This window comes from Schistocerca gregaria, chromosome 10 (genome assembly GCF_023897955.1).
Source record: "Schistocerca gregaria isolate iqSchGreg1 chromosome 10, iqSchGreg1.2, whole genome shotgun sequence".
Classification (NCBI taxonomy): Eukaryota; Metazoa; Arthropoda; class Insecta; order Orthoptera; family Acrididae; genus Schistocerca; species Schistocerca gregaria.
The window spans coordinates 133778520-133802732 of record NC_064929.1 but is presented as its reverse complement, the minus strand read 5'-3'; the positions used below and the strand labels follow the sequence as shown (position 1 = coordinate 133802732).

The 24213-nt window shown below is 42.3% G+C and overlaps 1 protein-coding gene across 6 annotated transcripts in view; it reads left to right on the top strand.

Annotated features, from left to right (window-relative positions):
- The first annotated feature begins 3017 nt into the window (after positions 1 to 3017).
- Positions 3018 to 24213, top strand: part of LOC126293440 (CUGBP Elav-like family member 4) — a 669441-nt gene continuing 648245 nt past the window's right edge. For all 6 annotated transcript variants that reach the window (XM_049986670.1, XM_049986672.1, XM_049986673.1 and 3 more), the window contains exon 1: positions 3018 to 3389. In XM_049986670.1, the coding sequence (XP_049842627.1) occupies positions 3342 to 3389 (48 nt within the window). In that variant the 5' untranslated portion in view covers positions 3018 to 3341. The remainder of the gene's footprint in view (positions 3390 to 24213) is intronic.

Sequence of the window (24213 nt, the reverse complement as noted above, 5' to 3'; positions counted from 1 at the left end):
AGTTACAGGAGAGCACTGAACAGCAGATGGGGAAATCGAATAATTAATTAGGAGGTACTTCATCGAATTGGGGAGAAGCATATTCAGTCTTGTCCTATCAGGTCACCGAAATTAGAGCTGCCAGCACTTGGATGGATGATCGTCCGCGTCGGCAGAGTGCTGTTGGCAAGCGGGCCGAACTCACATCTGGCGAGGTCAGTTCAGGATCTGCCTGATTTAGGAGTGGCAGGTCTGCTCACGAAAACTAAGAACGGCCGGGAGAGCGGTGTGCCGACCACATGCCCCTCCATATACGCATCCGGTGACGCCTATCGGTGGAGGCTGACACGGCGGTCGGTCGGTCCCATTGGGATTTATGAGGCCTGTTCGTACGGAGATAGCTTTTAGTTTTAGATTCAGCTTTGTAATAAAAGGCAAGAGTTGTGTGTGTTGTTGGAGGGGGGGGGGGGTCAAAAATTGACGGAGGTTGGCTGCAATAAACAGATGTAAGACGCAATAAGAAGGTACGCCGGTAGCTGCGACAGTATTCGGAATAAAAACAACATCAAGAACAACAACACCAGAATTCATGTAAAATTGAGTAAATCATTTGTTACGCGGGAACATCTCACCCATTACATTAGGAGTTAAAATCTAACTCTTCGCTCCCTATCGTGGCGTTATCAATAAATTCTGTACAGAGAGAAGCAAAATCTATTAGGTCACAATTCAATGAATCTATGGAAAATACTGCTTTTTAGATTTTGTGAAGATTAATGTGAAATTTCTGTTTGTCGTGTTCCGAATTCATCAACGGCAGCTTAGAAAGAAAACCTAGTATGTGCAAAAATGAAATGAAATTAGTTTTATTGCATTATTAGGTGGAACACCTCACCTCTTAAACATTAGTAAGCCAACGAGAGGTAATAACCTACGTGCTGCGCACTAATGAAGAAGAAAAGAAACCACGTATTGCAAGGCTACCATATTAAGTGTAAAAACCATGCGTAACTTTTCTGACACACTAGGTTTTCATTATAAGCGGACGAATTGAGGTGCTAAAAAGCGCATCTGCATTTGTTGATAGTGTTGTCTACTAAATCAGTACACAAAACGTAAGACGAAAGTAAACTACTGGCCATTAAAATTGCTACGTCACGAAGATGACGTGCTACAGACGCGAAATTTAACCGAGAGGAAGAAGACGCTGTGATATGCAAATGATTAGCTTTTCAGAGCATTCACACAAGGTTGGCGCCGGTGGTGACACCTACAACGTGCTGACATGAGGAAAGTTTCTAACCGATTTCTCATACAAAAATAGCAGTTGACCGGATTTCCCTGGTGAAACGTTGTTGTGAAGCCGCGACTTGGCCACGAAAGGTGGAGGCGACTGATTACTTATCTTTGAATTAAGACGTGGACTCCATTTGTAGTTCCACCCTGTTCAGAACACCGAAATCGGAACCAAACAGAACACGCGAGCTCAGACGAAGTCCACAGCCCGTACGCCCGCTGGTAATTTAAAAGGGGGGCTCTGCACCGCGGTGACGCACTGCTTCCGATCTCTGAAACGTAAATGAGAAGCGACAACAGGGATCCAAAAACCTTTTCTTTACCTTAATACTCAAACTTACACAGAAAACTACTTTGATAAAATTGACAATAATAAAGCTGCTTTCATTCCCTTAAGCAGAACCACGAACACGAATGATGCAAACGGATCTGGCTCATTAAGACCCAACCAACACATGGAGCACCTTCTCTTGACCTGTAAGGTAACACACGGCAATCTTTAGACACGGAATATAGATCGTTCGGTAAGGCTGTGTACACATATCAATGTTGTAGACACTTGCCAGCTGAAGTAAGAACCATACTATTAATGAGCGAAACACACACTTAATGAGAGGCATGAAATATCACATCACAGTCCTTGCAACACTTTGCTGCCTCAAGAGTAATCTTCATTATAATTCACTAATCGTTGGTAGGACTTGAATTACTTAACTTGATGCCAGCTGCTGGATCTATGTGACGAAGACGCCATACGCTGCTTAGCCTGATAGTAACAGGGTGTACCTTCAAGGAAGCGAGCACATGCATAGCTCCACGAGGTTACTGACCCCAGTACCATCAAGCGCTAACTACCGCCCATACCCAGACACACCGTGCTCGTTGTCGTCTCTCCAACGTCTCGCACTTCCGCCCACTGTGCCCAACGTTGTTTCCCCTTTTCCACTCCGTACCGCCCGCTATATCCCGAGCCGGCCCTGGCTCCAAAGACAAACTTCTGCCAGAGGGAATCGATAGCGTCTAACCAAAGATAGCCCTGGCACCACTCCCGCCACGGTTCACCTTTTACATGAATTCAGAACAGCAAAGGTCCTGTAATTATGTTTTTGGGAAACTGCATCACTTCAGTTTCGTCACTTATGTTTCCATCGCTTACATAGGAAAGTGGCCTTTCTCACTGGAAACCACGAATTCATTCTAACAACTGAGACGATATACATTGTTGGCGTGGATTCTGGTTGGAAGCCACTTGTTAGTAACCGTGTCGATTCAGGCAATCCGGAAGTATGGGATCAATCTGAGACTTTCTCTCACTATTTCACTGTGATCCTATGGTTCATTGCGGCATCCCGGCGACATACTACACGAAAACACGTGACACTTGAACTGATTCTCGATTGAGCCGGCTGCAAAGTTCGTTCGCAGGGGCTCTATTTGGGTCAGTGTGACTTTACGCCTGAGTTGGGGAGCAGGGGTGACATTTGTAGCGCACAGCAGCCTACGCGTCAGGCGCGACGGCAGTGTTTCCGGGCGCCGACCGCCAGGTGGGGACACAGGCGCGCTGCCCCCTCCACCTGGCCGGGACGCGCGCTCTGATTGGCCCGCCGCCCGAGCCGCGGCCGACGCCCGGCGGCGGGCGCCGCGGCGCCTCCCGGCATTCAGTGCGCGCCCCACCAGCGCACGGCGTCGCGTCGTCCGTGACACACGAGGCGTGCGGGAGATTTCGGACGAGCAGGCGTCGCTCGCGCAGTGTGTGTTGTTGTCAGCAGAGGCGCGTGCGGACTGACACTGTGAATCTAACGCGTCACTCTAGGCATAAAAACGCAGGCGTTTTGTTCTTCCTCCCGTGTGGTGACTCGCTGAGCAGCGTGATGAGTCCTTTGTCACTACCGTACCTCTCTTCCCATATACGTTAGTGATCCCCTAGCCAGTAAAAACAGATGACAGTCTCCTCCTCCCTTTCAGTCTGTCCAACTGCTCTGTCGCAGAATATCTAACTGCAGTGGGTGAATATTGAACAGCGATTTTTTTTGTTTGTGAACTTACTGCCAGCATTACAAGCAACAATGGTTTACATAAATGAAGTCACTGAATCACCGCCTTCTGAGGCTGATGTAAGTACAAAGACTCTCAAATATCTCTTAGCTTAGAAAAGCTAAGCATTTCGCTTTAGGGAAACACAGGGACTGTCTGGTAAAGTTTTCGAATTATATATGGTGATTCCGTGATGATGCTATAAACTTTCAGGTCTGTATAAATCGGGTGTAATGGACCCTCGTCTGGAAACAATCGATTCGAAAGTTATAATGGAAAATCGACCTGATACCTTTGACAGTGGAATACATGTACTGGTATTATTCTTGCTGAAATTGTACGTAAGCAGCTTTCAGAGTTGGTAGTATTGACCAAAACATAGAAATAGTAGTAGTCTTGTAAACGTGGGTTCTAAATTGTTTACCTTAACAACTATGAGCACCTGTTTAGTAGAAGAGATGTGTTTCGCAGTAGTGAAGATGAATAAGTGTTCACGTTATCGTAATCATTTTAAAGTTCGTCTTTTCTAGACATTTATTTCTTATGTTAGTGCATAATACCACCTTTGATAGTTGGCTCTCCTACAATCTTGACAAAGTGCTCAGAGATATAAGGACATTTTCGTCGCCTATAAACTTTCGACTCGGTCATTGTGACCAGTGTGCCTTGCCTGCTACTGATACATTTATCTTTCTCCATCATCCCTGATAGTTTGTAACATCACGGAATCATCCTGTATATTTCTACCTCAGATCACACAAACGTTATCGCAATATATTTCGACTAATTATCAAATAATCATCATCAGGTCATTTGGTAAGTCAAAACCGTTATGGTACCTTTTGTGCTAGCTGTGACCGAAATGTATAATGCGAAAATATCTAATGCTGTTTTCTCGCAAAAAATAATCATTATATGCGTAGACCCTAATACTGCACATTAAGCATAGCTCGTAACAATATGGGATTTATGAATCTATCTTCATACCATCACTCGCCGAGTTCTTATTTCCAAATTAGTTTCACCGTTGTTTCGCAATTATCAATGGTTTCTGACTTTAGACACGTGAAAAGTAAATTACGTAATGGAAAATGTCAGTTAAATTTTTTTTTTCCATTAGCTCCAAGCTATCTCGAAATGTGGAAAGAGGAACAAGAGGTACTATCGAAAGTAGAACTGCGAGGGCGGGTTGTCCGTCGTTTCTAGAGAGCAGAGTCGATAAGGGCATCGGCCTCTGAAAGGCGGAGGTTCTGAGTTCGAGTCTACGACCGGCACACAGTTATAATTCTCATGTACTTTAAAAAAGCGTACACTTCACTGCAGGGTGAAAATTAATCCCGAAACCATCCCCCACCGTGTAACTAAGCAATTTTCCCGCAGTATGCTTTCTTTCACTGGTGCTAGTCCACAAGGTATACTGGAAACCTTCTCCCAAGTTTGGAAGTAAATCTGTGACCACGGGTTGTGCGTCGTACTTGGATTGATTACTTGGTAAGGCACTTAATCTCCAAAGGCATAAGTTTCTGTTCATTCTGCCAGGGAGTTTCAGCTGTGTACTTCGTTCTATAAACGTATCGATTACTTTTAAAGTTCTTTACACGTTACTATTTTGCTAAACAACCATGTCCTCTACAACATGAACACCTGTTGTCAACGAAAATTGCTCGCGGGATAACAGACAAAATGGGGATCCAAAAACCGTATATTGCTTTCCAGTAAATATAGAGATGGTAATTAGAGTCGCTTATACAATTATAATGCTGTTTAGGACCCATGGCCGATTTACGTTAGGTTCGGTATTTCATAAGTACTTAATTTTACGGAACTATCTACACCATGCTCACCTGCGTACAACAAAAACGAACGGTAAAATAATCAAAATGGTGGAATCCACAACACAGGTATCGTGAAGTGGCAACTGTGAAAAAACTCCCATGCAATGGATGTCTGTAGTGACTGCTGTTTGTAGTAGAGGTTAACTTAGGCTCCAGTACCGAGTAAAGTGACTCAGAACTCTTGGTGTGTTACGCTTAAAGCTCTGTAATGACTGTGTGTGTTGCGGATAAGGGACTCAGAGTAGTAATTATCTCTAATGGGGAAAGAAACTCAGCTGTCCAACTTCTCTTTAAATTCCCCCCCCCCCCTCTTTCTTGCTTTCTCCCCCCCCCCCCTTCCCCTGGAGTGCGGTCCCAGAATAACTTCCATCTTAAAAACATTCCTTAAGTGCATCACCAATTTCACACTGCTTCTCTGATCAATTATGACGGCATGTAATGACAATTTCTGCAGTCTATTCGTCCCTCGTGAATTACTTGTCACTCCTCTAGGTCCAATGTTCCACACTTTTTTTCCCTCTTATTTCCTTTCATCCACAGCACAGCGTTTTTTATACTGAGTACTTGACCAATTGTGATTACGTCCTCGACTGGACAAACACTACTTTACTAACGAAAATCTCCTAGGGAATATATAGAGATCTATAGGAAAAACATGACAGCCCAGGAGTTGGAAAGCAGAAGTAGAACGGATAAAACTGCTATGTATACACGGCATTTTGTGTGGTACTATGATCGAGAGTGATTGTAACACGGAGTGTCGGGAACAGAAATGTCGTTGGTGTACCAGTGAGCCTGCACATTTTCATTTGAAATCGCTCTTTGCGTATCAGGTTCAGAATAACCACCGCCAACTTCAAACCACTTTACATTGCGTGCAAATTTTTGGTCATAGGAGATAGCGCAGACATTTTTCTTTGGTGTTTGCACAATCAGGTAGAACTAGATCTTGCAATACTCCACCCTTTCACGGTTCTTTATGCTCGATGACGTCATTCTTAAGCTACGAACACAAGCTATATTCCAAATTTTTAGTATTTAAGAATCGTTAAACCGTTTTTTTTTTTTTTTTTTTTTTTTTACTAAATGGTCTTATGAACTGATGAGATTCACAGTGAATGTAGACTCTTCAAGCCGCGTTAGCAGTTTTTTAGTCCATTCCTGGGAACACCGTTACAGGTGCATCCTCAACTGGTGCAATGATTAACCTTCAAACAATCGGGAAGCTTTTATGTCCCACAACTCTGTTGTAAATCGAAAATGTTAATCCATTATAAGATGTTGTCAGTAGTAAAACTGGCATTATGCACCAGTATGTGAATGCCAAACTGGACACACAGGGTGATATGGCTTCTAAGCAAATGTGAAAATGGCGAGTGTTTGTCACGCCAATGCTACGTTCTTTTAACTGGTGGTGCTTTACTAGAAGCTCATATTGGCAAACATTTATCCCGAGTTTGGTTTGGTACTAACTAAAGTCTTTATTCACTGTGAATCCCATCAATTCATAAGACTTTTTCCTATAAAAAACGGTTTGAGGATTCTTAAACATTTGCGGTATACTTTTTTTTAGCCGTTGCTCTCCTGTGTACAACGTAGTACGGAATATTCTAAAGCAGTATGTGTCATGCAACAAGACAACCATAGCATATTCAACACACAGAACATTTTCCGTTTAGTTATTGTTTAATTAAACGTGAGCCATTGTTGTGAAGGTCCGATAGAGTCACTGTAGTGGAAAGCATTTCCTCCACGCTCGATGCCTAAAACTGATAATCATGCGGTGTACGAGCAAATCGCCTTCGTTTTAAAGAGCTGTATCTCAAAAACCGATAGCAAGAGTGTGTTTGTCAGCCTGCTGTAATTCCGTCAGAACTGTCCATAGCATCACGTTCGAGTATTAACGTATGACCTTTGCCAGTGTCAACAACCTGTAAATTTGTACAGTCCGCTGTTGTTCTCCTCTGTTGTCGTCTTCTTCTTCTTCTTCTTCTTCTTCTTCTTCTTCAGTCAGACTACTAGTTTAACGCAGCTCTCAATGATAGTCTACCCTGTAGAAGCTTCTTCACCTTTGTATAACCAGTACAGCTTTCATCCATTTTAACCTGATTAACGTATTCAGAGCCTTCATCTCTCTCTACAAACTTTTTACCACCGTCCCTACGAAATTTACGATTCCTTGACGCCTAAGGATGTTTCCTTACAACCTATCACTTCTTTTAGTCTAATTATGCTATAAATTTTTTCCGCTGTTGTAATCGGTATCCATTTATCTGATATTCACAATTATTCTGTACCACCGCGTTTCAGAAGTTTCTACTCTGTTCTAGTCTCATCTGCTTATGGTGCATGTTTCACGTCTGCACACGGCTGCTCTCCAGTCTTCAGAAAGATGTCCTGATACTTAAATTTATGTCCGATGCTAACAAATTTCTCGACTCTGATTTTATATCCTCTCTACTTCAGTCAGCATCAGTTATTTTACTGCTCAAGACACGAGAACATTCCAACTGGTCTTCGTGAATCATTTTCTAGTCTAATTCCCTCATCATCACCTCATTCAGTCCAACTATATTCCATTGCCCTTGTTTCATCTTCGTTGATCCATCACCTATTTTTTTTTAACATTAATTTGCTTTCCAAATTTCTCCTTGACTTTCTTGCAGTCTACGTTTTCCACATATCATAAGGAAATGGACAAAAAATATTAAAGTGCAATGTGTCTTTGGTGTCGGTATCATTAAGGAAGAGAGAATATGGTCAGAGATGGTTGGGGAACGAAATGGTAGTAACCATTGCATGGGGGAACATACCAGCATTGTCTTTATGTTTTAAGGAAAAGTAAATGTGTATGACGTAACAGATCTTGAAGCTTGCTGAATTACAAGCTGTATGTCTTGATCACTACAGATCAGAAATTCGTTTGCACATAGCATTTTCCCTGTACATATGGCACAGATACGCTGTTTGTGTGTCACGTAATAGTGGGTCGCAAGCAGCCGGGAGGTTTCTTTCACGTCGCCGGAACGGCTGAGTAATTATGTAAAGAGCAGCGCTGGCAAAGCAACAAGTCGCGAAATTCCTCCCTTTGTTCTGCCCGCGACGCGAAAACCGCGCATCGTCTCCCTGGCGAGAGGCCAGCTGATTGCCTCGCTCCGAAGGGGCTGGCGGGGAAGGGGGAGTGGCGAGAGGGGTGAGGAGGGGGAAGAATCGAGGGCGCAAATTCTTTGTCCGCGTCGCAAAAGTTTTTCTTCTCCCCTTTGCCCGTAGGCGGCTGCGATCGCCGTAATAAGCAGTAACTAGGGAGCAGAGGCAGGCTCTGGGGGTGGTTTCAACCCCCATAAATCAATAATGTGAATCTGTAGGCGAGGGGTGCGCGCCCCTCCCGCGCCGCCCCTGCCCCCACCTCGCCCGCTCCCGCTACCCCCCCTCCTCCTCCTCCACCCCCGGCACTGGCGCTCACTTCCCCCACCCCCTCACCATCCCTCCCCTCTTCCGCCGCCCCCTCCCACAGAACCCCCGCCGGATGCGTCGTACGTTCGGCTCCAATTATTGCACCAATTACGCAGGTTGCATAACTCCGCTGGTCAGATAGCACTTTACGCCCTTCCCGGGAGTGCACAAAAGGGTTTTGATGCTGCCGTTGCTGCTGCTGCCACCGCCATCCGCGGTCTGCGTAACAGTGGCGCAGTACGGTCTGCATCCTGGCGGGGAAAAGGTAGTAACTGCGGAAACGTCTGCGTTCGAGGGAACACACACACACACACACACACACACACACACACACACACACACACACACACTCTGTTTCATGGAAAACAAGCACTTGAGTCTGTAGAAGTATTAGCTCACAAGCCGCTTTTTGTCGAGATATTTGGCCTATTCTGTGTCTGCGTCTGTTACCCCCTTCCACTATATTTTGCCGACTGTTAGTTGAAACAGTTATCTCTGAGACGATCACGTTGTCTAAAACTAAAATGTTTCCCTTTTCTTTACAAATCCCGTTAAACTGAAACAGTTGGTACCATTGACTTTATTTATCGAGTTCTTGACTAACCCACTTCCTGTCAATGGCTAGACCAAACCATAATCATATGTGCAGTTAAATTAAATTCCAATTCACACTCATGTTTGCCATTGCCGTATTGCTTTTCCAAATGAAACTATTACGCTGTAACAGTTGACAGTAGACTTAATAGTTGTTCAAGTAACAACAACAGCTAAAAATGACGATACTGATTTGTCCATTGATTTCGCGTGTAATTGCGTGCACCCTCCGCGAGTATGGAGGTTAGCCGCTCTCAGCTATTCTATCATTCGAAGGAAAACTTCCGAAGTCATATTTTATCAACATATAAAAAACTGTTCATTTTTGTTGCAACCCGCCTCCATTGACCAAGACAGTGCCTCCTGCAGGGAAATACGCATTCAGGTCCGAATATTCCAGAGATCCAGCGATGCGTGAGACGTCCAATTCATTGGATCTTACCCTTACATGTTATCATTATTGTCCGTAAACCACCGAATTCTTTCATAATCGAACAACCGTGTATAAAACAGCTTGAAACTTTCGTACTACTATTCGAGTGTATTAACGTGCTGTATTTAAAGTTAAGCACGTAAAAGAGAGAAAAATTTACCAAAGGTTTGAAATTACGCTTAAAGTTTGATGCACGTCGCTATGTGGCCTCGTTACATTATACTGGATGAATATAGTCTGCTGTACTGGATCGGTACAATACTCCGTAATTATGTTTAAACCATTTTCCCGGCTGAGGTCAACAGCTTCTACGCTGACACATCCTGACAGAGGTTTATACACGGGTAGCAAGCTAATCCTGGAAGCCACCATCACTTCATAACCTGAGTAGGAATTGTAACACCTAAAGCAACTTATTTCAGCCACTGATTTGTTTCTCGAAAAGAAACAAATCAGTAAGTTCATATATTTTGCATATTTTCAGTCATTAATATCATATAGAATAATGGTTTGAGGTAACTCATCTTTAAGAAAGAAAGTTTTCATTGCTCAAAACCGTGCTGTAAGAATACATAATATGTTCTGCTCACCCACGATAGTCTTGTAGACGTCTATTAAATATATGTGCATTCGTACCACTGCTTCACAGTATATTTACACCCTTCATGAGTTTTGTTGTAAATAAGTCAAAACAGTTCAAAAGGAATAATCATGAACGTAATTTCAGTACCAGAAGGGGAAATGACATTCATTACTCCACATTAAGACTGTCTTTAGCATATAGAGGGGTACTCAATCTTGCAGCTAAAACTTTTGATCACTTACTCGGTGACATAAAATGTCTGACCGACAGCAAAGGAGAATCTGAAAACAAACTAAAGAAATTTCTCCTTGACAACGCATTAAATTACGTAGAAGATCTATTATTATAATGTGTAAAATGTGGTGTGAAGGAATTACTAACTCATATCTGCATTTTTAAACAAACGAAAGAAAGTACTTACAAATGTTCAGCATGTACCTGTATTTACAAATCAATCAGCCACATGAATATTCCACATCATTGCTATTTATCATACAAAATGATCTGTAGCACAAGAAAATAAATAACCAACTAATTTAATATGTGCGTCCATATATGAGAAATACAAGCCCTGTTCATAGAAACGACAGTACTCCATTCCAGCACTAGGTTAAATTTTACCTATATTAACATGAACAAACAGATGTGCACAAGACCGCGTGCGAACCACTTATATACATAATTCTTACCAGGTGTCGTTAAGTAGTTGAGAGTATGTTGCTGGAATTTTAAATAACATTGATAAGAGGCGTTAAATACAGATTTGTTTGATTAAAATTAAGACTCTCTTGCTTATCCATAAATCCCTTACGTTGAGTGCTACATATAGGACTAGACTTCTACTTTTTGCCGTTGAGCACTACGTTTTGGTAAGGAAGATGTATGTGTATAACCGTACAGACTTAGCGATGTGTCTACTTCGTATTAAGAACCAGAGTTGCCATCAGATGACTGAGTATGAGTGATTTTTCTGATTTTCCATAAATGTGACAGTCAATTGCAAACTACGTCTCAAATGATATTTACGGCCAGATAGCAACGGCATAGCGCAAAATGAGGTGCAGCTAGACCACGATTATTTCACTGACAATTATGACCGACTAGAGTTGTAAAACACCACAGGCTACCGTAGATCATCATAAATAAACTTAGATCTTTGTTTACGTATACGATAAGTGTCTTACTAGATTCTTCTACAAACGGGAGGCGATGAACTGTCTACAATCGGAGGATCTAATAAAAAATAGCTCATAATCTACACAACACTTGTGTTGTACATACCAAGTTCTGACTGTTGCTTAAACAGTATAGATAGCAACATTTAAATTGTCTATGTTTAATTCCGTTATTGTTCGAAACTGGTTTATTTGTATCATGAAATGAGGGCATGTTCTTACAAAAATATAAGAAAACTATATAGATTTATCATATAGCGCTAGAAAACACACTTTCCTCAAAATTAAATTAAACAACATTAAACAAAAATATGAAACATCACTCTAATACCTCGACAAGCTTATATAAAAACACATATAAACATACTTGCAAATAAAAAAGCCTTTTCTTACTGCAACTTATTTTTCCCAGACGCAGCAAGAAAAGGCGGTTTTATTTACTAAACAAGTATTTCTGTGGTTGCTGCGGAGGATGGCCATCCAAACAAACTTGTTGCATATGACAATGTGTTTCTGTTTCTCATAAACAACTTCCACATTTATCAATAACAATAGGAAACCCTTCCTTTTGATTATGATTATGAATGTTCTTTTCAGTACAAAATATCAACAATAATTGCATAGACTTTTGTGTATGTAAACTTTACTTGCATCAAAACATTGCTTTGGTTACAAAAGAGCGCAGAAGTTGCAAGATCAACTAATTTTTATTATTTATAAAACGAAATTTATATCCTGTAAGGGTAGAAAACACACAGTGGACTAACAATGAATGATGCGCGGTACTTATTATTTGCAAACAACATAAACAGAGTTGCTCTCTACACATTCAGTGAAGTGTGTTTCCCTAACAATGCTACCAGTACCACAGATAATCTTATCATTTAATACTTCACTTATGTACTATACCAAAACTGCCGAACCGTAGTTTTGGTAGAGTGTAGCTATATGAACGACACAATCAAGGAACGGTGAATCTCTATATACTGCATAAATTAACTACAGTGGTAAAAAACTTAATTCGGGACAATTTTATTGCACTTAGAGTCTTTTACAATATGTATTAGTCATATGGTCTCCTAAGTTTGTCAATTAATGTCGCTCATTTAGGGCAAAGAGCTAATTTCAAGCCGTGATAGTGATATAATCTTAGTCGACAGCATGTTATCTCTGTTTTCTTTTCAGTAAACATTTATGACTTCCTTTCTTCCCTTTTCTTTACCAATACTTCTTGGTTTATATTCGTGTAATTATACCTAATCGCTCATAACGAAAGTTTGAACGCAGGAAATCCTAAATAAATCCAAAACACAGTGGCGATATACTGTAAATATTAAGTTTCGATCAATCGTTTGTAACGAGTCCTGCGAAAATGTTAGCCACACACTCAGGCAAAACGTCGCCAGGAACAATACGCACCCCGAGTCACTCGCCACTTCACATATCTTTTCACTAAATGAATCTCCATTATTGGACAGAATCAACTCTTATTAATGAATCGTAGAACTCTCTTTTTTTAAAATCTAATGTTGTGGATAGCCTGTAAATGTTATAAGATTAAAAGCTAGAAACATCAGCCGTAATGATCTGCGGCTGATTGCTCTATTTTTAAAGTTGTAATTGATACAACACTACAGCCATAATCAGATTTTCACTCTGCAGTGGAGTGTGCGCTGATATGAAACTTCCTGGCGGATTAAAACTGTGTGCCGGACCGAGACTCGAACTCGGGACCTGTCCCTTTCGCGGGCAAGTGCTAGAGCACTTGCCCGCAAAAGGCAAAGGTCCCGAGTTCGAATCTCGGTCCGGCACACAGTTTTAATCTGCCAGGAAGTTTCAAAAGAGCCATGTTTCCTGAATAAGTGACTCTTCTTTCTTTTTCTGGTTTAAGATACTAGAAGTGTGACTTTCTGGCACCAGAAAGCGAAAACACAACACTTTTGGTGTCTGCTAACACGAATTATTACCTGTGTTACTGTTTTTTTGAAGGAAAGTGCAGGGTAACATTAAAAACTAAGTCAAAACTTAAAAAGTGAATTGATAAATAAGTAGGAAGTCTAAACGAAAACTTTAAGGCACGGAGGAACGAGTCCGTAGGATGCAGGTTCCAGATTCCTAAAACATCTACGTCTCTGCAATTCACAATTTAGTGCGTGGCAGAGGGTTCATCGAACCACATTCAAGATAGTTCTCTACCGTTTTACTGTCAAACAGAAAGTGTGAAAATGAACACTTACGTCTTCCCGTGCGAGCTCTGATTTATTTTATTACGATGATCATATCTCCGTACGTAGGTTGGTGCCAACAAAATATTTTCGCATTCACAGAAGAAATTTAGTGTTGACTTTTGTGAGAAGCTTCACCGCAAAGAAATACGACTTAGTTGTAATGATTGCCACCCTAAACCATGTACCATATCCATCACTATCCTCCCCCCCCTCCCCCCCCCCCCCCCCCCGCTCATTTCGTGATTCGTGATAATACAGATCTAGATGCTCTTCGTTGAACTTTTTCGATGCCGTCCGTCAATCCTTTCTGGTAAGAATCCCACATCGTACAGTAGTACTTTAGCATAGGGCTGACAACCATAGTCTAGGCAGTGTCTGTTTCATCTTCCAAGTGTTCTGTCAGCGCAGTCTTTGGTTTTTCTTCCCTACAACGTCTATATGAGCGTTTCATTTTAACTTTTTCGTAATTATAATTCCTAGAAACTTAGCTGAGTACACAGCGTTTACATTCGTGTGATTTATCACCCAACCGAAAGTTAGCGAATTCAATTTAGTACTCATGTGTATGATCTAGAACTTAGAATTAATTAAACCTAACTAACCTAAATACATCACACACATCCATGCCCGAGGCAGGATTCGAACCTGTGACCGTAGCAGTCACGCGGTGCCAGACTGAAGCGCCTAGAACCGCTCGGCCACACCTGCCGGCCTTACGTATTCAGGTCGGAAGGCGTCATGTACACTTTTATTTACTTTTTTTAGATGGATATCTTTTAGATTTATTTTTGGTGGATTTATTTGTTACAGTGCTCAGTCATAATGCAACGACCTTTTTTTCACTAATCGCTGCTCTCTATTTGCTGACGATTATTTCATGCTAAGTTATCGAGTATGTTTTCGCAACCATTTACACTCAGACCTGACTGCTGAAGTTAATGTTCAAAATAATTTTATTAGAAAGCATTCAGTACGATTTCGGACGTCGTTTACGTCCATCCTTTCTGAAAACGGTTAGGTCAATTATAAAAATTTCGGCAACTGATCTCCAGTTTAGCGAGCCAAGCACCGGTGAGCATCGGTGCTTCCTTTTACCACTTAGAATTTCGTACCGCCCAGTTCCTTGTGTGTAGTAGATCCCTGATCTAGTAAGTGGAACAAAACATCCACCTTCTTATGTAGCATGTCCAGAAATCTGCAGCCTACACAGTGGCAGAACTGTTTGAGCATGTAATTCAGACTCACCGCTCGGCTCTATACCAAAGAACCATAGCCAGCTCTGTCGTCATTGCTACAGACGGTAAGCTCCATCGTCATCTCACCAGCACGACTGGCAGTCTTCATCATCAGCTAGCAGCTCGAAACCATAGAGAATCTCCTCCGATCCAAAGCAACGCACATCATTAGTAGCCTACTAATACGAGCCACCACCTGCAGTTGACTGTGCCCTGTGCTCTTCATGGCATATGGAAGCGCCCTTTACACATCTCGAATGGATGCTCCTGGTATTTAAACAGAGTACACACGGTATTCCTTCCTTGGAAGCCATACCCCTAAGGAGCCCCCATTACACACCTTGAGTTGGAGTGTCCAACTACCAGTAATCCCACCCACTGTGGCTCTCCAGACTAGGCCGAGAGACATCCTCTGAAAAAATAATGATGCCTACTGGCTACAACCTCAACCTGCATGACCAAAGCCAGCACAGCCTGGAGCCATGAGTGAAGTGTCAACAAATCAACTGAACATAGCAAACACACGGACTCGAACTCGGGACCTTTGCCTTTTGCGGGCACGTGCTCTACCGACTGAGCTACCCAAGCACGACTCACGACCCGTCCTCACAGATTTAATTCCACCAGTACCTAGTCTACCTTCCAAACTACACAGAAGCTATCCTGCATACCTTTCAGAACTTCCAGGTGTGCTAGTTATGCAAGGTATGCAGAAGAGCTTCCGTGAAGTTTGTAAGGTAGGAGACAAGGTACTGGCGGAATTAAAGCTGTGAGGACGGGTCGTAAGTCGTGCTTGGGTAGCTCAGTTAGTAGAGCACTTGCTCGCGAAAGGCAAAGGGCCCGAGTTCGAGTCTTGGTCCGGCACACATTTTAATCTTCCAGGAAGTTTCATATCAACGCACACTCCGCTGCAGAGTGCAGATCTTATTCTGATAGCAAACACAGTTCCTGTCCACACTAAAGACGGCGAAAATATACTCTAGGCCCACAGCCCATGCGTCTAATATGGCCCAAAGCAAGTATCAATGAAGCACAAGTAGTTACCATCTACCACACAACCTGTAAAAAAACACATAGAATTCCATCAATATGTAGTTATGATAAATGAAATATTTGAGTTTAGAAACTCCCAAAACACTATGCTATGATCTCATTTGGTCCACCCTGTTCTTAATACTACTGCGTGTGCTATATTTGGAACCGCAGAGTCTCATTCTTATTACTGGCTAATCCGACAGATCTGTTGGTCTCTTATCTTAGGGATACTTCATATACAATGTGTCAAATTAATTCTATTTTGACCCTTTACAGTAAGAAAAAAATGTTCAAATGTGTGTGAAGTCTAATTGGACTTAACTGCTAAGGTCATCAGTCTCCAAGCTTGCACACTACTTAACCTAAATTCTCCTAAGGACAAACACATACACCCATGCCCGAGGGAGGACTCGAACCTCCGCCGGGATCAGCCGCACAGTCCATGACTGCAGCGCCTTAGACCGCTCGGCCTTTACAGTAAGGAATCAAACTTTAATGAATTCAGATTACATAAATGTGTAAAAAATTTTCGCCCTGTGCTTACTGTTAGCGTTAAGTATATAGGTTAGTTTGTTGCACACACTTGTTCTACACAGTTATTAAAACGAAGGACTGTACCTGAACATAAACACATACACACACACACACACACACACACACACACACACACAATGTTTAGGAGTGGAGGTTGAAAATAAGTCTCTTCCTATGAGAAGCTGCGTCAACTTAGAAACTAAACGGTGTGCTTTGACGCACTGCTGCAGTAACGAAAGGCACTACTCAGCTAAGTTGGTATAGGGCGCTAAATCAAAGAGTAGAGGAAAAAATAGAATCATCGAAACCCAAACGTCATGCATAATGAAGCACTCCCGGTCTCTTTAGCAAATTAATTAATTAATCAGTTAGCGGGTGAGAAGAAAAGGCTGCTCTGCTATATTAATGGCAGCACCCTTTTAGGTACGTTAATTATGTTTCCCCGGCTCAAAACACCACGTGTGATGGCCTCCAGCTAGCGGGCTCGAATGTGTGTTCAAACATGGAGGTCATCAAGAAATAACGATCGCTGCTGAAAGAGCGCAATGGCACCAATAACTGTTTTCCTAGCGTCTTGTTGGTGAACTGATTTACTGACCATTACGTATGTTGTATTTGATCTGCATTCAAACCTTTGGAGCAAACATATGAGAACAGTTGGGAACAAGATTTATGACAGAAATCCAGCAACGCGGGAAATATCATAAAACTTGCTCACTTTTTTATCCAGTTCCATAAATTCTGCAAACGTTATACATATTTCATGTTTCACAAAATAAGGAACCCTTTCTTAGGGGAGAGTGTATTACGCTGAGGACAGTGTAGCTACGAACAGATGATGTTCACTAGTCAATGTTTCCATCTATTGTCCGATTTTAGAATAACGCGCTAAAAACCTCCACAAGTAGTTTTCACCACTTTCTAGAGTTTTTGTTGCTCATAGATACGAGTTTATGCTTTGAGTAGAATTTGCAAATATTTCGAATTCTAAACATTTAAGTCTTGTATTATTTATTTATTTATTTATTTATTTATTTATTTATTTATTGTTCCATGGGACCAAATTAAGGAGAAGTCTCCATGGTCATGGAACGAGTCAATACATGAAATTATAACACGATAGTAGAAACAGATAAAATGAAATATAAAAAAACATATTCAGGTGACAAGTCGTAAGTTTAAATAAAGAAAATCACCAATGTAACACTGGAATTTGCTTAACTTTTCAGCTCTTCCAGGAGCTCCTTGACAGAACAGGAGTAGTAAGCCATTAAGGAAACTCTTCAGTTTAGACTTAAAAGCGTTTGGGCTACGGCTAAGATTTTTGAGTTGTTGTGGTAGCTTATTGAAAATGGATTCAGCAGAATACTGCACTCCTTTCTGCACAAGAGTCAAGGAAGTGCATTCCACATGCAGATTTGATTTCTGCCTAGTATTAACTGAGTGAAAGCTGCTAACTCTTGGGAATAAGCTAATATTGCTAACAACCACGACATTAAAGAAAATATACACTGGGAGGGCAATTATTGTTAAAGCTGTTTGGAATATATTGTAAATTCTTCAGTTACAGACTTTTAGGATGAGTAAAATGCAGTATATTTTTATAACTATTTATGGACGGCTAAACCGTACTTCATCGGTCTTGCCTTCAAACATCGGGATATCTTTTACCGTGGCATGTGTGGTACTTGCAAATGAACTTTGTTTCTTTAGTGTTTTAATAATTTTACCTGTCTCAAAAAAGGAAATTTGTGTTAGTGGCCAATAGCTATAGACGAATAGATACAATATGAATAAGATTTTCTCGACAGCAGTGTGTGTAAATTTCAAAAGGATATTTATTCTTAGGTAGAAGACTAAGTTTTACATTGGAACAGGTTTTGACATACAGGAAAACTTTACTTATCTGAAGTAATTTTTGTAATTTAAGGAAAAAAGACACACGAAAAGTGAATACTGTCATTTAAAAGTGGGATAAGAAAATTTATTAAACTTGTATTATAGGGCTGGTTAGAGACGGAAGTATGAAATTTTCCCCTAGTGTCTAAATTATAAATCGAAGCAAGCATATTTCTGTGAGGTAGTAAAACTCGGTTGTTAAGTTATTATTTTACTCGCTGACTCTGCACTGAGGGGCTGAAGCATTTCGACCACTGTCCGCTGCGATGCTGGTAGCATTCTGGGAACTTATTCACAACAGGAAATTACTTAGGAGGTTTTCCAGTCCCGCGGCCTCAGTTTATGCTCCTTTTCAACATTTTTTTGCAAAAAATTATTTTTCATACAATTTTTCACTAACGTATCTTAAATACTATGTAAATAATTATGGGCCTAAACAGCACAAAATAGCGGGGTAGCCGCGCGGTCTTGGGCGCCTTGCTACGATTCGCGCGGCTCCCTCCATCGAAGGTTCGAGTTGACCCTCGAGCATGGGTGTATGTGTTGTCCTTAGCGTAAGTTAGTCTGATTTAGATTCAGTAGTGTGTAAGCCTAGGGATCGATTACCTTTGCAGTTTGGTCCCATTGGAACTCACCATCACCACCTACACGGCTGGCATGATTGACGGTGCAGAATAGGTCTGCAATGAAAATTAAACATACATACATCATCAAAACTTAATTATCTATTGCGTCAACCCGAAAGTAAAGTTTCTTGAGGTGCATTTCAAAATGGCGGTCACTTGCCGACGAATGTACCGAAAATCGACCTGTATTGTTGCCTTTAAATGTAAGTTGAAACATTCAAATGTATGTGAATTCCTAAGGGACCAAACTGCTGAGGTCATCGGTCCCTCGACTTACACATTACTTAAACTAACTTACGCTAAGAACACTACGCACACCCATGCCCGAGGGGGGACTATAATCACCGACGGGAGGGGCCGCGTAGTTCGTGACAGGACGCCTCAAACCGCGCCGCCACTCCGAACGGCTTAAATGTAAGTAAATAACGAACAGTATGAAAAATGTACTGCTGCTTAGGTTCACGCCAAAATCACAAGCGCCTGTTTTATTAAATCCAAAAATGGCATCCAATTTTACGAAGCAGCTTTTTTTTCCTTAATCATGTCAATTAGTTTAAAAACGTTGCCTCTGGGAAATAATCGTTTAATGCTTGAGTTCGATGTTTGTGTATCTAACTTCAAAAATTTTCAGCTAGCCATTAATCTGCTATTCCCGGGCCATAGAGTTGATCGTCCTCTTTTTTGTATCCCGCCTGGAAGGTGGCACGTGTAAACTGAAGGGTAGGCCGAATGTAGGAAGTGAATAGGAGCAGGTGTGGTAAGATTCTCGGTACAGCTTTATACGTGAAGGAACATTTATTAGAGAGTATTAGCCAATGAAATACGTAACTCTGCAACTGAAGAGCCCGCAGGTGCGAAACCGTATTCCCGTCGTAAGTAGTACAAAGCCTCAATAGAAAGCCAACATCCTCTGAAGTCTAAGTGATGTTTCCAGGCCGTCTGCTCTTGATGAAATGGGCTGAATCTGGAGCGACTAGAGGGCGCCTGTCGCGATGCCAACCTAGGAACATTCACCTACACCGTGGCATCGTAGCTATCGATACCACACTCTTCTTCAATCGTCTCATTCTCTAAAGCGCGACTGCCTTTGCCACAAGTCCAGCCTCGTCGCTGCTCTGGAGTGGGCGCGCCTCCGAACGCTCGAGGCGTTTCTAGTCGCTTTTCGTGGAGAACGAGAATGCCGTGTTGCCGATAACGACGCCCACGACTTTCATCTTATGCAGGACGCCCTTAAATTTGTCGTCAAAGATGACGCACGCCGTACTGCAAGCAATAAAATAAATTTGATGTGGCTAGGGCCTCCCGTCGGGTAGACCGTTCGCCGGGTGCAATCCTTTCGATTTGACGCCACTTCGGCGACTTGCGCGTCGATGGGGATGAAATGATGATAAGGACAACACAACACCCAGTCCCCGAGCGGAGAAAATTTCCGGCCCAGCCGTGAATCGAACCCGGGTTCGTAGGATTGACATTCTGTCACGCTGACCTCTCAGCTACCGGGTGTGGACACTGTAAGCAATATGGACGCCTTTTACTCTAAAAAAAAAAAAGTATGTGTGGAAGGTCCACATTAGTGAACTCAATGCTTTACTCTTTTTCTGCGTATAGGCCCCGAGGCATCTCTCCATCCAACTGTCGTCAGACAGAAGTTTGTACACATAACCAATAGTTTCAGTAACTTCACTCCCAAGTGACTGCTTGTAATCAGAAATATCAAGTGTCCCGTGCATCCTAGCTTACTGTCATTTACACTGACTACCTGGACAGTAAGCGTGCTATGGAGTGTCACAAAGTGTCGCCACAACCTCTTTCTTTGCCCCAGTTTTGTCGAATGCATACACACTTTAAGACGAAAAGAAACGACGCTGCACGAATGAGTTATGCAAATAGGTCACAAATTTACTTCCGTACAGGTATCGACGGACAATGAAAAATTGTGAAATATGGCGGCCGATGGACGAATGTGCGACACTGCAGCGTATTTTCACGGCACAGTTGGCAAGGGTAGCAAACAGGGGACATGCCTTACCAAGACAAAAAGTCTTAGTGAATTTCATTCCTCGTGGTTTAGTTGGACAATTTGCCTTACAGACAGGCGCGTGAACACTACACGCAGATGTCAGCATTTGAGAGAAGACATGTATTAGGGCTAACAGAAGCCGCTTGTGGCCAACGGCGAATCGCTCGACGTTTGCACAGGAGCTGTGCCATTATTCGACGATGTTAAGAGGCACGGGTGAGAGATAACCGCACACAGCGTCACATATAATAGCTGATACAATAGCTCCCTACTTAGTAATAATATACAACCGCTCGCCCACCGATAGATCTGTACCTACAGATTGGAAAATTGCGCAGGTCGCAACAGTGTTTAAGAAGGGTAGTAGGAGTAATCCATCTAACTACAGACCTATATCATTGACGTCGGTTTGCAGTAGGGTTTTGGAGCATATACTGTATTCAAACATTATGAATCACCTCGAAGGGAACGATCTATTGATGCGTAATCAGCGTGGTTTCAGAAAACATCGTTCTTGTGCAACGCAGCTAGCTCTTTATTCGCACGAAGTAATGGCCGCTATCGACAGGGGATCTCAGGGTGATTCCGTATTTCTAGATTTCCAGAAAGCTTTTGACACCGTTCCTCACAAGCGACTTCTAATCCATCTGCGGGCCTATGGGGTATCATCTCAGTTGTGCGACTAGATTCGTGATTTCCTGTCGGGAAGGTCGCAGTTCGTAGTAATAGACGGCAAATCATCGAGTAAAACTGAAGTATCAGCAAAGAGTTCTGGGACCTCTGCTGTTCCTGATCTATATAAATGAGCTGGGTGACAATCTGAGCAGTTCTCTTAGGTTTTTCGCAGATGATGCTGTAATTTACCGTCTAGTAAGGTCATCCGAAGACCAGTATCAGTTGCAAAGGATTTAGAAAAGATTGCTGTATGGTGTGGAAGTTGGCAGTTGACACTAAATAACGAAAAGTGTGAGGTGATCCACATGAGTTCCAATAGAAATCCGTTGGAATTCGATTACTCGATATATAGTACAATTATCAAGGCTGTCAATGCAACTAAGTATCTGGCTGTTAAAATTACGAACAACTTCAGTTGGAAAGACCATATAGATAATATTGTGGGGAAGGCGAGCCAAAGGTTGCGTTTCATTGGCACGACACTTAGAAGGTTCAACGAGTCCACTAACTAGACAGCTTACACTACACTCGTTCGTCCTCTGTTGGAATATTGCTGCGCGGTGTGGGATCCTTACCAGGTCGGATTGACGGAGGACATCGAAAGGGTGCAAGGAAGGGCAGCTCGGTTTGTATTATAACGTAATAGGGGAGAGAGAGTGTGCCAGATATGATACGCGAGTTGGGATGGAAGTCATTAAAGCAAAGACGTTTCCTATGCGACGAGATCTATTCACGAAATTTCAAACTTTCTCTTCCGAAAGCGAAAATATTTTGTTGAGCCCAACGTACATAGGTAGGAATGATCATCAAAATAAAATAAGAGAAATCAGAGCTCGAACAGAAAGGTTTAGGTGTTCGTTTTTCCCGCGCGCTGTTCGGGAGTGGAATGGTAGAGAGATAGTATGATTGTGGTTCGATGAACCCTCTGCCAAGCACTTAAATGTGAATTTCAGAGTAATCATGTAGATGTAGATGAAGGAAGGGGTCAGGCTAGGAAGACGACAGAGCGCAAGAACCGAGAAGTCGCCAGAGAGGCAGATCCCCGGATTCATCATTAGCATCTATCTGACGTGCACGATGGATGCTTCAGTGAAAACAGCTACTATTAATAGGCGCTCACAGACAGTTAAGGGCGCCCACTGCGCCGACTACCATTGACCTTTATACACATTCGGCACATTCGGCCTGGAATCTCGTTGACTGAGGCACACGGTGAATGATTCCAATGCAGCTGTACGTGTTTGCCAAACCTTAGGTTGGTCTGCAAGGTTGCCGGATGTGTACCCAAACTGAGAATGTTTGTAGCATAATGGGCAGAGTCCTCTTGCCAACTTGGGATTTTGACGATCTAACATGCCAATTGGACAAAATTTGAAACGACATCCCTCAGAAGCAGAACCAATAATTCTGTCTATTAGTGCTAAGCCGAAAAACTCCTTGCGGAACACCCAGATGTGGATCAACGCCTTATTGACACGCTCAATTTGTGAAGCTTCTTTTCTTGAATAAATCATACTCAAAATGAAATTTTCACTCTACAGCAGAGTGTGCGCTGATACAAAACTTCCTGGCATGATAGATAATCAGTGTTATACAACTTCTGTTTGGTGTGATGAAAGACAGCAGGCTCTAAATGAGCAAAAATACAAGTGTAAAGTGTGCTGCTTCTACATCTACATCTATACTCAGCAGGCCACCCAACGGTGTGTGGCGGAGGGCACTTTACATGCCACTGTCATTACCTCCCTTTCCTGTTCCAGTCGCGTATGGTTCGCGGGAATAACGACTGTCTAAAAGCCTCCGTGCGTGCTCGAATCTCTCTAATTTTACATTCGTCACAGTGACGTCGATAAAACATCCAGGCGTAACGTTGTACATCGACGTAAAACGGAACGAGCACGGAATGTTGATCATAGGAATGGCCGTTTATATTCCATGAAGATTTCAGTTCAGATGTTTACCTGATCCACTTATGGCTGAGGAACTGAATTAGGTGTGACGCAGTACCATTACTGGGTAACAAATCGAAAGGAAACACAGAACTTTAGCTCAGAACTTTAGTTTGTATTGACACTTAAACATTATGTGTTTACGTTATTCCAAAACAAAAAAGAACCCAGAATGTTGTACGTACAGGACAGTAATGACAGATTATAACAGATGCTGGATGTACCGACCACCAACCTTATTACAGACATTATACCTACCAAGCATGTTCCGGTACACACTCTCCATCCCACCTGGTGTGTCTTCAGTTTCTATTGCAGCAGTCAGACCTCGTGCCAGCAGATCTTTCTCTGTCACTACAGGAGTCTCCTAGATTAAACTTTGCATACGACCCCACAAGATGTAGTGTATAGGAATTAAATCTGGAGATGGTAGAGCTCACACGTCTGCACCACCTAAGCCTATCCGTCTTTCATCATATCGTCTCCTCAGATGTCTCGGAACAGCATGTGACAAGTGGAGTGGCGCACCATCATACTGGAACCACATTTCCTGACAAACATTCAGTGGCACAACTTCCAAGAAAGGGTCCAATACGTATTGTAGGAGGATCAAGTATGCAGGACCTGTTA